Below are 14,907 nucleotides of genomic sequence, written 5' to 3' on the forward strand. Positions count from 1 at the left end.
TTCATGCTAGACTAACTGTTAATGCATTTATTAGTACAAATAGTATTAGTAATTACAAATTAGTAATAATTTACCCTTATTGTAAAGTGATGAATCCAACAATTCCATGAGATACTGATATGCAAAACCTTACATTGTACTCAACTTAAAATACTTTTAAGCTGAGTCTAACTAAGAAAGCATGCCTACAAAACAATAATAATAATATAAGTATTATTATTGTTAGTATTGTTGTTTCATTATATTAATGTATTTTTGCATAGGGATGACTTTGTGACAAAATGGTGGTTAAATATTACATTTAAATAAATGTAACTGTGCAATCAAGTTCATATTAGCTTAGTAGTTTGTACTAACAAACTCTTTTACATTCGTGTCACCCAATTCTAATTAATTCTGTCATTCTTTACTCACCCAAAAAACTATATTTGAGTATCTTTCCTCTGTTGGACATGTTGGTTGCTGGGACCCATCGATGTCCATAGCATTTTTTTTCCTGCCACGGATGTCAGTGGGTGTAAACAAACATCATTCTTTGAAATATCTTCTTTTGTGCTCAACAGAAAAAATATATTTTTTTTTTTCAAATTCTTTTTTGGGTGAACTATCCCATAAGGGTTAAATGTAGCTAGTACACGCAAAAATTTTAAACTACTTTAAATTAGCTGAATCAACACAATTCTTAAAGGACAACTTAATTGTTTTATGTTTAATCCATTTACATTTGTCCAAATAATTAAGTTAACTTAATTGATTTGTATTGGGGCAACATGAAGGTATTGTGTGGAACCCAGCATTTTTTACAGTGTAGGTCAAAAACATTTCATAATGCGTAAACTACAGTTGAAGTATTTGATATTTTTATCATCCTAACCCATTTTGCCTCATCTAACTAACCGTTAAAAAGTTCTAATCAAAATATGGTGCTAGTTTAATAACTCAGTGCACTGATTGGAAAATACTTGTTTATTCGTACATTATATTGAGCTAATTATACATCTTGCTCAGCCCACACTGATTTATAAAAGACACTTAATGATTAAAATGTCAACATGGGAAATTTTGCACAGTGTATTTTTCCTCCTTTGTATTCCATTCCTGAGCATCAGCATCTCTATTACCAAACTTGCTTTAAAACAGTGTTTAACTTGGACACAATTACTACACAATGAAATAAACGCTACTGAAGGAAGGCTATCCAACATTGGCAATAACAATGGCTCGTTTTCCTGTTTCTCCAAGAACCAAAATGCTGTCACTTTTTTCAATTGGGTTATACAGCAGTCAGTATTTGTCCTCAAATGCGATTGGCCAAGCAGTTTTTCAAGACTTTATATTTCCTATGTTGGCTAACTTATGTCAATATATTCTCTGTTTGTAAAATTAATAGTGAATGTCGAGCTAGGAAGTAATCTCTGTCACTGCTCTCCCTATGATCTGCCCCAGACCACTGTTTAGTGTCTGCAGCAATTCACAACATAGAATGCTTTAGCTTCTTTTGGATCTAATTAAATTGGAAAATACAAACTAACTAGCAAATTTTGCCTAAATGTAAGCTACCGGATATAAATAGAATTTATATACAGAAAGTGGCTGAGATTACTTGTAATCAAATAGAGTCCTATACTGCTAATCCAATTTTTTCTGGCCTTGGTTCCAGAAGTATTTTCCCAATTATTTAAAAGGAACATTTAAATTAAAGAAACCAATCCAAACAGCTTTGAAAAGAATCATGACTTCATGTACTTTGATTTAAAATAAAAATAAATATATTTATATAAATATATTCAATGTTTAAGTCATTTGAGATTATATAGGGAAACTATGATATCCACGATTGAATTGAGCACTAAAGAGCTTCATGTGCTGATTAAAAAAGTAGGCAGGTGCAGATTCTGATATTTTGTATATGTGGCTTATTTCCATGATAAACAGTTTAGGTTGAAGTTTAGTGTATCCTTGTTCATATTTTATACATTTTTAAGCAATGTCTGGCAACATTAATGAGACAAGATAATACCTTGTTTCCTGGTGTGTTGAGATGTGACTTTTTACACTGTGTTCTGGTGGACTACACAGAATGTTTGTAAACGAAGTGTAGTGATATACTTTACCTGCAGTTTTCTGGAGTTAATTTGATTGTAGAATGCAGTTGTTACTCTTGTAAATATCTGAACTGTATGTACAGAAGACAATTCAGCACTAAAAGCTGAACTGACAAAGGAATTAAGCCACAGTGTGTACACAGCCTAAAGAATCGGTTAACAATAATGCAATAATGCTGCAATAAAATACACACAACCTTTTAGCTCACAGTAGATCTATCTTTTTCAATGAAAGGTTTACACATTCAAAATAAATCCTACTACTCAGAAAATAATGGGATATTTACTTCTGGAACCCAAACTATTGCACTCTATAATGTATAAGAGCTTTCCATAACAGGCAGGGTCAACTCAGTTTCTGTCCTTGAAAAAGAAACAAAACAAATAGAAACTGCATGAAGAATCACATTCGCTGTTGCTGTTTTTTTCTTCTCTGCCCAGTCATCGCCTCTAATGTCATATAATTACGTGCCACACAAATAATCTGGTGTCACACACCAATTGGATTCTCTGTGTCCTTGGTAACCAACTCCTCCTGCAACGGAGACGAGCCCTCCATTAATTCCAGACCACGTTCTGTCAAAGAGGAGACATCAGGTTCTGCACTGTAGCTTGTCCAGGATGCCTGATCAGTTGTGGGAGAGGCTAAACCCCAATTCTTCCTGGCATCATGTTCAGAACTGCCATAGACGGTTTGTTTGGAAAATGATGTGGCACCATGTGCCAAAGAAGGTTCACTTGACTCTCCTGCTACTAGAACGCTAGTTTTTGACACATGGCTAACTTTAGCTGTACTGAAAAGTCCTGATTTACTGTGAATGTGCGTTGAGGCAGATGTCTCTGCTTGGTCAGTGTTCTTCATTTTTGTTGTGGGGTTATCAAGAAGGCCTTCATGACCTTTTTTATCACCCCAATGCATTTGAGAAGTAGACAGGTCGTATGTTGTTTGTGTTGATTTCGGGCTAACCAGTGATATATTATTCACCTTGTTAGTAGTAGACACGTCACTTACTGAGATGTTACTTGTGCTTATAGCCAAAACTGTAGTCGTCATTAAAACATCGGACCGTCCAGACACTGAAGCAGACGTTGGTTTCCATATCAAACTGTAATAAATAGCCAGTATTATAGCAGCCAACGACACCGACAAGACATATGCGAATACAGTAGCCAGTCTCACCCACTTTTTATTGGTTTTAGCAGCCATTTTAGCTTTTTTGTCTCCTGTGTATGTCGCCGGTTTGCCCCTTTCCATGTTTGGCATAAAGTCCCGTTCCTTCATGTTGGCGCGGATTCTCCCTCTGTGCTCCTCTGCGCTCTCCGTCTTGAACGCTTGTTATTGACGGCTGATTGAAGAAAACTGCAGACGGTTTAATGCACAGGGTTTGTCGAGTATCCACGCTGTGTTTATTCATTCATCATTCCTCCAATTTTGCAAATCCACAGCAGCAGTGTGTTTCCAGCATGACAGCGGCGAGTGGAGGTTATTCAAGCAGAGACGCGTCCTGAGCGCCTGAGTGACCGGTGGGTTTTATAGCGATGAGCAAAAGCAGAGCTGAGATGAGATTGATATGCAGAAGGACACGTGAAAGGACATATAGAGAACAGATGTGTTTTGCGGTGAAGGGACCGATGGAAAATGAAGGGAGGCGGGTCTTAGTGCGCACTAACAAGTCGCTGCCCACAGCTAAACGTCATCGTGTCAGAATTCCCCCTGACTGTGCTGGGGTCCTTGACATATAACACATTTAAAGGGAAACTGTTCCACATCTGCCCTCAAACGCATTTGAACGCGAACTAATTAATATTATCTTAGAAAATGCAATCCATCGAGTCCTGGTGCATTAGAAGGAATGAAATTGTCTATAAGAAAAATAATCATCAGCATATGCAGAATGTCGTTTTGTCAGGCATGTTTAAAACAAACATAATTTGATGGTAAATTAAACAGGCATATAAAAGAAATGTAAAGCGCCTCGCACGTGCAGCTGCACAACACAATTTATTATAAATCTGCATACTTTGCCACCATATCATTCAGATCATAAAATTTTACGTTTGGCAGCAATCAGATTTTTTTGTTATGTAAAATATAGCATAATTGAAAAATATAACATTGTTTTAACCTTTTATTCTTTTAGGCATATGGCCTATATTTTATAAATGCAGGCAGAATGAGTATGTTGTTTCATTTAACCTAAACAGCTACACCGAATGATGAAAATGAAATATTGTTTCATAATGGTGGCATTTTTTTTTTGTCAAAAGTCTTAAATAAGCTTAATTGTTTTTACATGCTATTTTGCACCAAAACTAGTTTCCATTTGCTACTTTTAAATATATGTTATATTTAGTGTATTCATAGTAATTTGTTGCATTTAGTTCAGTATCATTTTGATCTAGTTCAGTCTCAGATATGGTCACAGACAAAACAATTAAAGATTTTAACTAGATCTGTGTAAAAGCCCTTTTTAGATGTAGAACATTTTCTTTCCTTTTTGAGTGATGTATTTGTTATACCATGGAATGTTTGGCATTAATATGCTGTATGTGAAGTTCCTATGTTTTGACATATTTGTCAAGTACATGGATGCCACCAGCTGGGCAAATAGCTACACTACAACTAAAGGAAAAACCAACGTGAAATTAAGCGTAAACTTTAATAAATGCTTAATTTATAACAGTCAGCAAGCATGTATATTTTTATTACTATACTATACTATACTATACTATACTATACTATACTATACTATACTATACTATACTATACTTTATTACTATACTATTTTGCTCCTGTAACAATTTGACATTAACTGAATGGTCTGAATGGTACTAGTAAAATATTGCTTTTGGTTATTGTAAAAAATAAATAAAAATGAACTCAATATCTTAAAGTGGTTTTGAGTTAGGGAGAAGAGAGTTAATGTTAATTCTCTATTTTTCTAAAGTGAGCTGTATATTTACTTAGTCAGTTTTCCTCAGATTAATCTTTGACCAGAACATACAATTTTTGATGACAAGTTTTGGCAGTGTCGGACAAACATAAACACTTTAAGGGGAGGGTTTGGCATACAGATATTTAGGACCATATAGTTTACATATTGTATTATGACAATAAAAATCATGACCAATAATCATATAGAAGCAACTTGCATCTTGAGCTTATTTGTGATATGGTTTTCTATGTCCATATGTCCATTGTATTTTATCCAGTTCGTTTTATCAGAATAAAAATGACAGAAGTTTTTAATCTATACTGTATATGCTGGGTTGCTTTGTTTTGTCTATCGGCTATACACGAAAGACAACAATCACACAAACTTTAACTAATAATACTAATGAGTATTCAAACAAAAACAACAACGCTTTTTGGTTTATTGGTGTTGAAACAAAATAAATTATTTTAGATAATATGAAAATTGAACATTAGGATGTTCATGATACATTATTTTGCTTTAAAGGTTTAGTCTTTTGTTTCCCAGCACTGGAAGTTCACAAGTTCATGTACTCTCAGTGGTGGGCTGCGGGCTGGAAGGGCATTTGCCACATAAAACATATGTCAGAGTAATTGGCGGTTCATTCCACTGTGGCGTCCCCTGATACATCTGAGCCAAAGGGAAGTGAGTGGGTTTAGTCTTTTTTTAAAGCAGAGGTTCACTATTTGGTGAAAGTATTACACATTCAGAGGAAGTGATGCCATAGTCAAAGTACATAAGACTGTGGGAACCGAGAGCAAAAGCTGTTACCAAAAGAAGAAAAATGCATGTGTTCTTGTGCCCATGTCTTGGATTGCTGTTCTGCTTTGTTTATGCAGGTAATACAGAAAATGGCAGTCAGACTTTAGAAATGCTTTATGTTATTATTTTTATGATTATGATTATGATTAGTATTATTGTTGTTGTAGATATAGAGCTTGATGAAATTAAAGCAGGTAAGTAAAAATAGAAAAATCTCTAACTTAATATAAATAAATAATGAATACAATCATTTTAAAAAGTTTAAGATTAAGTTTGATTAGGTTAGTTTTTATGTAATCTTCTTTGACACATTTGTCTGGTTTATTTAATATTTAGTCTGTCCCTTTTGTCATGTTTTTTTCTAATGTAAAGATGATGTCTTGATTTGAAGGTGTTGAGTTGCCTGTAGAAATCGGAAAGCCTGTGAGTTTGCCTTGTCTTAATAAGGTGAAACAGAATTCTTGCAGTAAAGTGACATGGCTGTCTAATAAGAGTCCTACTGTTGAACTGGTCACTCTTGGCATACGCAAATCAGACCGGTTAGATAGAAAAGACAGAGTGAGTCTGTTGACCGACTGCGCTTTACACTTCAGTCATGTAAAGCCTGAAGATCTTGGATGCTTCACCTGTCGACAGTTTTCAGGTCTGGGTGGAACACAAATTGAAGAGGATGCCAGAATTTGCTTGTGTATTAAAAAAGGTAAAGCAAACACTGTTTAATTGTGAATGCTCATATTCATTAACCTTTATCCAGTCTAAATGATCTATTTATCAGTGTGTGCCTTTTTTTTCAGACACTACTACACAAAGCTATGGTAATTTGCTTAAGATTAAATACAAATTTTACAGTGAAAGTGAAATAACATTATATTTCTGCTATAGTGTACTTTTTGCTATTGTAACTGATTATACCCACTCTGTAATGCTATTGCCATCTTTATGTCAAACTGTTGATTCTTTCTTAACATTAATAGATCATATTATTGTAAATCTTTTAGCAAAATGCAACCCAAGTCCTCCCAAACATTTCCCCCTGATATGATTAATAGGTTTCCCCCATTTATTTTTTCAGATACAACTTCTGTGGACAATAATATTAGTTTATCAGACAGCACAGATGACAGTAAGTAAACCATTTGTCTAAATATTTCTAATTATCTGTTTATTTAACCTTGAGAATTTCATACTGTGCATTGTTCAACGTCTTATATTTGCATCTGTCATCGGCATGTTGTTCTCAGTTACAAGTAGTTCAAAATGAGTTGACGGATGGATTTTTACACCTTTACTTAATGTGAATTATTGCAATGTTAAAAATGTACGATATTTATCCATTAACTTGTGAATCATCGCTGTTTTCCACTTATTAGAATTAGAATGAATTGAATTGCATTGTGGGACCTTGATTACCACTCCGACAACATTTGATGTTGAAAAGTTCAACAAAGATATTGAGTTTTTACATTTTGAAATGATAAATTTTCTAGGTTGGTTTTTACAGTATTTACAGTGCAAAAAAATGTAATGACATGACAGCATGTCTTCTATTTTTGTAGACTTGAATATTATATTTTTATTTTGACCTTAAAGCAACATAGAGCAATAAAAAAAGCAACAACCACTTAAAAGATAGAAAAGAAAAGGCAAGCAAAACAACAAAAAAAGACCATTATTTTAAAACCATTATTACATCAATTCATCCAGTTTTATACATAGGCTAACAATGTTATATATATATCTAGGCCAATGGGCATATATAGTGATCTTGCAAACAATGATAGGGTCATACTGTTAAACTTATCCTTGACATTTGACAAATAATAAACAAGGGTTTCCTGGTGGCTTCTAAGCCAGCAATGCAATCAGAAAGATTGTGTCTAAGTCTCTCTAAATGTAAAGTGTTAAAGAATTCTGAAAGCCAAGATTTAAAAAGTGGTTTTGATGCCTTTTTCCATAGACAAAGAATATTTTTTTAGCCATCACCATTCCATATTGGACAGCTTTTTAAATTTGATGTCTGAACTCACAAAGTGATTCAGACCAACCAAAAACAAGGTCTTTTTTTTTAAGCCTTGGAATCTAATAATTTCAGTCCAAAACTCAAAATGTTTTGGGCATGACCAAAAAAGATGTCCTAAGGAGCCTTCCACAGATTCACATTTTTTACATTTAGAGGAGATGGACGGGTAGAATTTGTTAAGCTTAACCTAGAATAATGAAGCTGACGTACTACTTTATATTGGATTAGTTGGTGTCTTGAGTTGATAGAACATGTATTTATGACCTTGATTGACTTTTACCAGTCCTCATTGGTAATTTGAATGCCTAGATCTTTCTCCCTGGAATCTTTCAAATGCAAGGTAGAAACAGTTGAAGTCAGAATTATTTGCCCCCCTGAATTATTAGCCCCCCTGTTTATTTTTTTCCCCCCAATTTCTGTTGAAGAAGATTTTTTCAACACACTTCTAAACATAATAGTTTTAATAACTTATTTCTAATAACTGATTTATTTTATCTTTGCCATGATGACAGTAAATAATATTTGACTAGATATTTTTCAAGACACTTCTCTACAGCTTAAAGTGACATTTAAATGCTTAACTAGGTTAATTAGGTTAACTAGGCAGGTCGGGGTAATTAGGCAAGTTATTGTATAATGATGGTTTGTTCTGTAGACTATCAAAAAAATATAGCTTAAAGGGGCTAATAATTTTGACCCTAAAATGGTTTTTAAAAAATTTAAAACTGCTTTTATTCTAGCCGCAATAAAACAAATAAGACTTTCTCCAGAAGAAAAAATATTATCAGACATACTGTAAAAATTTCCTTGCTCTGTTAAACAGCATTTAGGAACAATTAAAAAAACGAGAAAAAAAAATTCAAAGGGGGGCTAATAATTCTGACTTCAACTGTTTGTCGAACTGAACAGTAAAAACATCTTTTTCTATATGTGATAGTATATCTTATACTATATATACATTGTTTCAAACTACTAAAATTTGTAGTTTTAAAAGGCTAAGTAAATATCCAACACCAAATGTTGGCGGAGCAGAGGATCAAGGTCCCACATTGCAGTTTGAAAGCAAAAATAAATGTAAAACACCATGAGCTTACGGGCAAATATTAAATAGCAATTTTTTTACAGTGTAGGAAAAAAAAACATCTCAACATCTGCTGTGTATAACGTTATACTGAACTTCCAGCATGACAAGACAAATATGTAAAAACACAATCCAATGTACCATGTTTAGATTATGAAGTAATATAATTTGTACTGTCAAATTGTGTAGTATTTAAAGTGTTAAAAGAAATCCCAAATAATTAAAAACCCAATAATTCAAGGTATCCAAACCATTTGAGGAAACTGATTGCAACAAACCATTTAAGTTCAAAAGCTAATCCTAATGAGTACTGTGAACTTTATCCATTTGAGTAAACGAAGCAAATTAAGCACAGTAAAACTCAATAAATAAAGAGAACTTAAACCATTTGAGGAAACCGATTGCTACAAACCATTTGAGTAAAAAACTAATCTTTATGAGGACTGTGAACTTACTCCATTTAAGTTGAAGTAATGAGGTATTTAATTATCTCATTACCTTTAACACTGAGTTCAAAACTCTTTTCAAATGAGTAGAATTAACTTTCAGTCAATTTTGAGTTAACTACACTCCTTTCATTTGATAAAGTTGACTGTTGGGTTTTACAGTGCATAAGTTTAACAAAAAGGCATTTTGCACAAGGACATTATCTACAGATTGTATTCTTACATTAAAAAAAGCAAGAGAATGTAAATAAATAAACTAATGAATTAATTAACTAAAAGATTTAAACTAATATATGTTTTTTGTTATTATTTTACAGAACCGTTCATTATAATCCCATTAGTGCTTGTGGTTGGTGCTTTTTCAGTGGCTGCACTTGTTATTGCTTGGCTCAGAAATCACAGGAAAGCACAAAGTAAGTGGTCACCTCAGGTCATGTTCACCTCACAGTCTCCGTCGCATCTCAAGATCTGTGCATACTTTCATTCTAACAATTATATATATATATAAAAAAAAATGAATTTAAAACAGTATTTTAGATGTTTTTTTCAGTTAAAACATAAAAAGAAGATTCTGACTCAAGAGTCTTATTTTTGTAAAAATCACGGGTTCACTTTTGTGGTGAACGTATTGCACATTTTGAGAAAGTGATGTCAAAATTGTATCACATTGTAGGAACTGAGAGCAAAACCTGCTCTCAGAGGAAAAAAATAGCTGTATTTTCATGCACATGTATACTGCCAGCAAAATAGCAGTCAGGCCATGACCATTATTCATAATTTTAAGAATTTTACAGCCTGATCTCACAAGAAAACGTAAGTATTTTACGTTTTGTCAGTTTAGTGGCTAATTCGTACGAATTCGTACGAGTTCAGTTGTACTAAATTGTACGATTTTAAAAAGGAGGCGTGACACCTAACCCCACCCCTAAACCCAACCGTCATTGGGGGATGAGCAAATCGTACTAAACTGTACGAATTAGACCGTACGAATTCATACGAATTAGCCACTAAATCAAAAAGTTACGAATTGCCGTGAGATTGTGTTGGAATTTTAACAAATATTTTTGCTGTTTATTAAACGTCATTTAACAGTCTTACTACTTTTTCTTTTTAGTGACAACATCAAGTAAAAAACAAAACACACTGAAACCTGAAACCAAAACTACTACACACGAATTCCACAAAGTGGGTAAATGGTATTATTCAGAATGTTCGTTTTATCTTTTCATTAATTAATTTGACATAATTCTGATTGCTTGAACAGGGTGAAGATGTGGTGACTTACATTGAATTAAACCACAATGTACTGAAACCAAGTGAAGCAGACGTAGACAATCAATATCAAAAAACTGAATATGCAATGATAAAAATGCCCTAATTGCTCGAACTGTGATAAATGAACCTGAATTGTACATAATAAAATAAAATGTGTTGCTTTCATGGAGAAAATGAGTCGTGTGTAGAAGTAAATTTCTCATTTGAGTATAAAGATCCCATCAGGTCATTGTCAGTGTGTTTAATCCTTTATTGAAATATTCAAAATCATTGTAAAATCATGAATTTTAATAAATTTTTCATGTAAACATAAAGTCTCTTCATTTATTAAATCCTCTTAAATTATGTCTGCTGTCTGTTTAAACTACTACTATTTAAAATGAGCTAAAACAACAGGATTTTTGACATTTTGTTTTCATAATACTTAATTGTTTTATTTTCCATTCACTTACATTTGTAAAAACTAATAATTTAACTTAATTCTTTCATGTTGTCCCAATACAAATTGATTGTGTGAAACCAGGCATTTGTGTACAGTGTATATACATTAGGACAGTATTCCAAATTTTGGGACTGTGATTTGTAATTTGTTTTTAATAATCATAATATAAATTGTTGAAACTGTAATAATAATGTATTTTCTTGTTTCTTGTCTTTCTGTCTTATTCTACATGTCTTACTATTGAATTAGTTTCTTAAAATATTCATCTGAAAGGAACGTGAATATATTTTGTAAAATAAAATGTAGAGTGGTAGTTGAAGGTAAAAGCAGTAAAAGAAATACATTTTATTGAATTGAAGTTGCTCCGGTTTCCCCCACCGTCCAAAGACATGCGGTACAGGTGAATTGCGTAAGCTAAATTGTTCGTAATGTATGAGTGTAAATGAGTGTAAATGGATGCTTCCCAGTGATGGCTTGCGGCTGGAAGGGCATCCGTTGCGTAAAAACATGCTGGATAAGTTGGCGGTTCATTCCACTGTGGTGACCCCAGATTAATAAAGGAACTAAGCCGAAAAAAGAAAATGAATGAATGAATTGAAGTTGAATTTTATGATGAAAATCAATGAATCCTCTATTGTGTTTTAATTACCTGATTATTAATTTTATAAAACTGCAAGTCACAATGAAGCGTGTGAAATCTGAGGACAGAGAAGTTTGTCTATCTGAGAACAGAGTTTTTAAAAGCTACACCCATCCTTGCTTTAGTCATCAGTGGTTTGTTATGCTTCCTATAAATCCAATGAGTCAGGATGGCAAACTGTAGGTCACATTTTTATGTGAATAACAGTTCAGTAATTATGGTGTTTTGAGGAACTGTTCACATTTTACAGTCGGTCTATACATTAGATGTGAAATTTAAAGCCACAGCACCAAAAAACACAGAAACAAACAAAAAATAACTTACTGGTGCATATTTTGTTAAATTGACAAATTTGTATTGTATCCTTTAACTCTGAAACCCAATTTAATGACATGCAATACATAATTCAAAATACTGGAACTCAACACAATCTCATTGCATTTTCTAACTTTCCTTTTTTACAGTAATATCTAATCTTTTTCATACTGTACATGTTCATATAGTCTGCTATATTTTGTTTCTTAGTGGCTGGGTTACATTTTTGCATAAATGAGTTTGTCATGTAATTGTCATATAAACTTCATTAAAAAGTTTAGCTATACCTTTGAAGGCCATATATACAACTATTATTACAACTGAAATAGTACTGACTGACTACAGAATAAACTGTTTTTAAAAATGTAAAAATGCAGAATATTTTTTTTCTGTGAGGGTTGTGTTTAGGGGTAATAAGCAGAGTTATATTTACAAAATATACATTTTGTACAGTATGAAAAATCATTATGTCTGTGGGAAAAAAATTATAGATAGCTATACAGACGTGTCTATTTTTTCCACAAAAGTTGCTCTCAGATAGACTTTCATTTCCTCAAACACATAAATTCATTATATGTTGCAATTGTGGACCGCTGTTTTTGTCATGGTGAAACTGTGATGTAATCACTGAGCTCAACCACAAGGACATCACAAGAAAGGAATTACATATATACTAAATAATACCTAAAAAAATTTCATCAAATTTACTAAGTGACATTCTAAACAATCAAATTTCATGTGTATGTTAAATAACATAACTAATAAATTAATAAACGAATAAATAAATAGTGATGTGACTCTAATTTGAACCGAAACATGAAGACAGGGCAGGACATAGAGTATCCCCTCCCCTTTAAAAAAAAACAGCCAATAGCATATTGTACAGCTTTACAATGAGAGTGGGTTAGCTTAAAGTCCCAATGAACCAGAAGCTGCGATCGTTGTTTATTTATTTGTTTATTTTCGTATTGTGATGCAGTTCCTGGAGAAACTGAATTTTTCCACTGCGAGCTGAATGGATGCATTCAGAAAGATCAGGAAAAGGGTTTTAGAAGAGTTATTACAGCCTAATAGACTCCTCATGCTTACCATTTCTGTTTGTTGTCAAAATTGACAGTTGAACCAGCGCGGTTAAATATGTTGGCCATGCCCATTACCTCAAAATTACGTAATCTGAGAATAAAACAAACAGAAAGTGCATTTTCAGATTTTCAGATTAGTATGGCAAACAATTTTTTATGACATACACAGGTGAATTGTTCACCACAAAACTAGTAATGTGAGCTAACAAAATCATATGGTTAGTTTTGATTTCTTGGAGACTTTAAGCACATATAGCGATAGCATCTTCAAGGTGTTGGGACATATCAGATAGAAAGCATTTAATCTGTCAGAAGATTTCCATTTTAGCGGAAGTGACAAGCTGCAAGTTTGGATGCTTAATTCAAATTAAGTCACTGTTTTAGAGCACACTAGATTATCAATATCCTCATAATGATACTAAAATTAAATAAAAAACATAATATTGATATCATGGGGACTTTAAATGAACTTGTCCCACAGTGTGCAGCATATATAGTTCATTCATTCATTTTCTTTTCGGCTTAGTCCCTTTATTAATCATGGGTTGCCACATGCAGCGGATGTCCTTCCAGCTGCTACCCATCACAAGGAAACACCCATACGCTCTCATTCACACACATACACTACGTATAATTTAGCTTACCCAATTCACCTATAACACTGCTTTGGACTCTTCTTTGAACCGGAGCACCCGGAGGAATACCACACGAACACAGGGAGAACATGCACACAGAAATGCCAACTGACCCAGCCGAAGCTCAAACCAGCGACCTTCTTGCTGTGAGGCGATTGTGTTACCCACTACGCCACCATGCAGCTCAAGCATATATAGTTCACTCAAAAAATGCAGTTTGCTGTTTGTTCAAACTACTTGTTTAAAATGAGCTGAAACTGCACAATTATTGTTGTTGTTTTTTTTTGGAGGAGGCAGGGGTTGGGAGGGGAGGACAACTTAATTGTTTAATCCACTTGAATTTGTAAAAACTAATAAGCTAACTTAATTTATTCATGTTGTCTCAAAGCAATTCAAGTGTGTGTTCTTTTAAAGTAATGTCAGTTGAATGTAGTTAATGCTTTTTTTTAATTATTCAAATTAATTCATTGTTAATATCAGGAAATATTTATTTTCTTAATTGCATTATCTCTTATTTGATCAAATAATTGATTGTTAGAATTATAAAAGAAATGAATAGCTGTAAAAAAAAAATTGGGGTGCCGGAAAAAACCCATAAAATAACAGCTGTTAAATTACAGACATTTACCGTAAAATAACAGATAGTAAATTACAAAAAAATACTGGAAATTTCAATTTAAGTAAAAAAAACTGATTTTTTTTCAGAGTGTAAAAAGAAAAAAAAGAAAAAAAAAACAAAGAAATTGTGACAGCCATGGAAATAAACCAACAACCAAACAAATGCACATCCACCTCACCAGGGTGAGACTTTTTAGCACGGAAAATGAGGAAAAGTGTGATCTGAAAAGCGTTTCCTTATCTCTCTGCACCTCTGGCTAGTGTTTGGTGGTTAATGAGGTGAAGCGATGTTTCATGTTGAGTTGAGGCAGTAGGTGTGAAGGTCCTGCTCTTGACTCCACACGGCCAAGCTCAAGAACAAAAGGCCACAAGACTGTCCTTGTCTGTGTCCCACAGATCTCTGACGACCCCCCTCAAACGCCTTAACATACACAAGCACGGCCCATTGACCAGCACATACACACAAGCCCAGCATGAGGCAGACCGCCGGAGCCGGGCCAATGCTGCACTA

The 14,907-nt window shown here is 33.5% G+C and overlaps 2 protein-coding genes across 2 annotated transcripts; one reads left to right on the forward strand and one right to left on the reverse strand.

Annotated features, from left to right (window-relative positions):
• Nucleotides 1-888: 888 nt before the first annotated feature.
• zgc:153157 (uncharacterized protein LOC751674 homolog) lies at nucleotides 889-3,729 on the reverse strand. The gene has a single exon (XM_056481321.1). It carries the CDS (start codon nucleotides 3,385-3,387, stop codon nucleotides 2,596-2,598), a length of 792 nt encoding a protein of 263 aa, XP_056337296.1. The 5' UTR covers nucleotides 3,388-3,729; the 3' UTR covers nucleotides 889-2,595.
• A 2,135-nt stretch (nucleotides 3,730-5,864) lies between these two features.
• On the forward strand, nucleotides 5,865-10,882 carry LOC130247369 (uncharacterized). Its single transcript, XM_056480598.1, has 8 exons — nucleotides 5,865-5,919; nucleotides 6,010-6,036; nucleotides 6,234-6,542; nucleotides 6,637-6,657; nucleotides 6,915-6,965; nucleotides 9,707-9,802; nucleotides 10,504-10,574; nucleotides 10,654-10,882. The coding sequence occupies exons 1-8, from the start codon at nucleotides 5,865-5,867 to the stop codon at nucleotides 10,765-10,767; spliced, it is 744 nt and encodes a 247-aa protein (XP_056336573.1). The 3' UTR covers nucleotides 10,768-10,882.
• Nucleotides 10,883-14,907: the final 4,025 nt, after the last annotated feature.

The sequence above is a fragment of the Danio aesculapii genome, chromosome 20 (genome assembly GCF_903798145.1).
Source record: "Danio aesculapii chromosome 20, fDanAes4.1, whole genome shotgun sequence".
Taxonomy (NCBI): domain Eukaryota; kingdom Metazoa; phylum Chordata; class Actinopteri; order Cypriniformes; family Danionidae; genus Danio; species Danio aesculapii.

What these genes read in the sequence shown, in the direction of transcription:
- zgc:153157 (XM_056481321.1), bottom strand. Translation starts at nt 3,387, where the DNA reads ATGAAGGAACGGGACTTTATGCCAAACATGGAAAGGGGCAAACCGGCG.
- LOC130247369 (XM_056480598.1), top strand. Translation starts at nt 5,865, where the DNA reads ATGCATGTGTTCTTGTGCCCATGTCTTGGATTGCTGTTCTGCTTTGTT. An exon ending in CACTACTACACAAAGCTATG is followed by an intron (nt 6,658 to 6,914) that starts GTAATTTGCTTA and finishes TTATTTTTTCAG; the next exon opens with ATACAACTTCTGTGGACAAT. An exon ending in AAATCACAGGAAAGCACAAA is followed by an intron (nt 9,803 to 10,503) that starts GTAAGTGGTCAC and finishes TTTTCTTTTTAG; the next exon opens with TGACAACATCAAGTAAAAAA.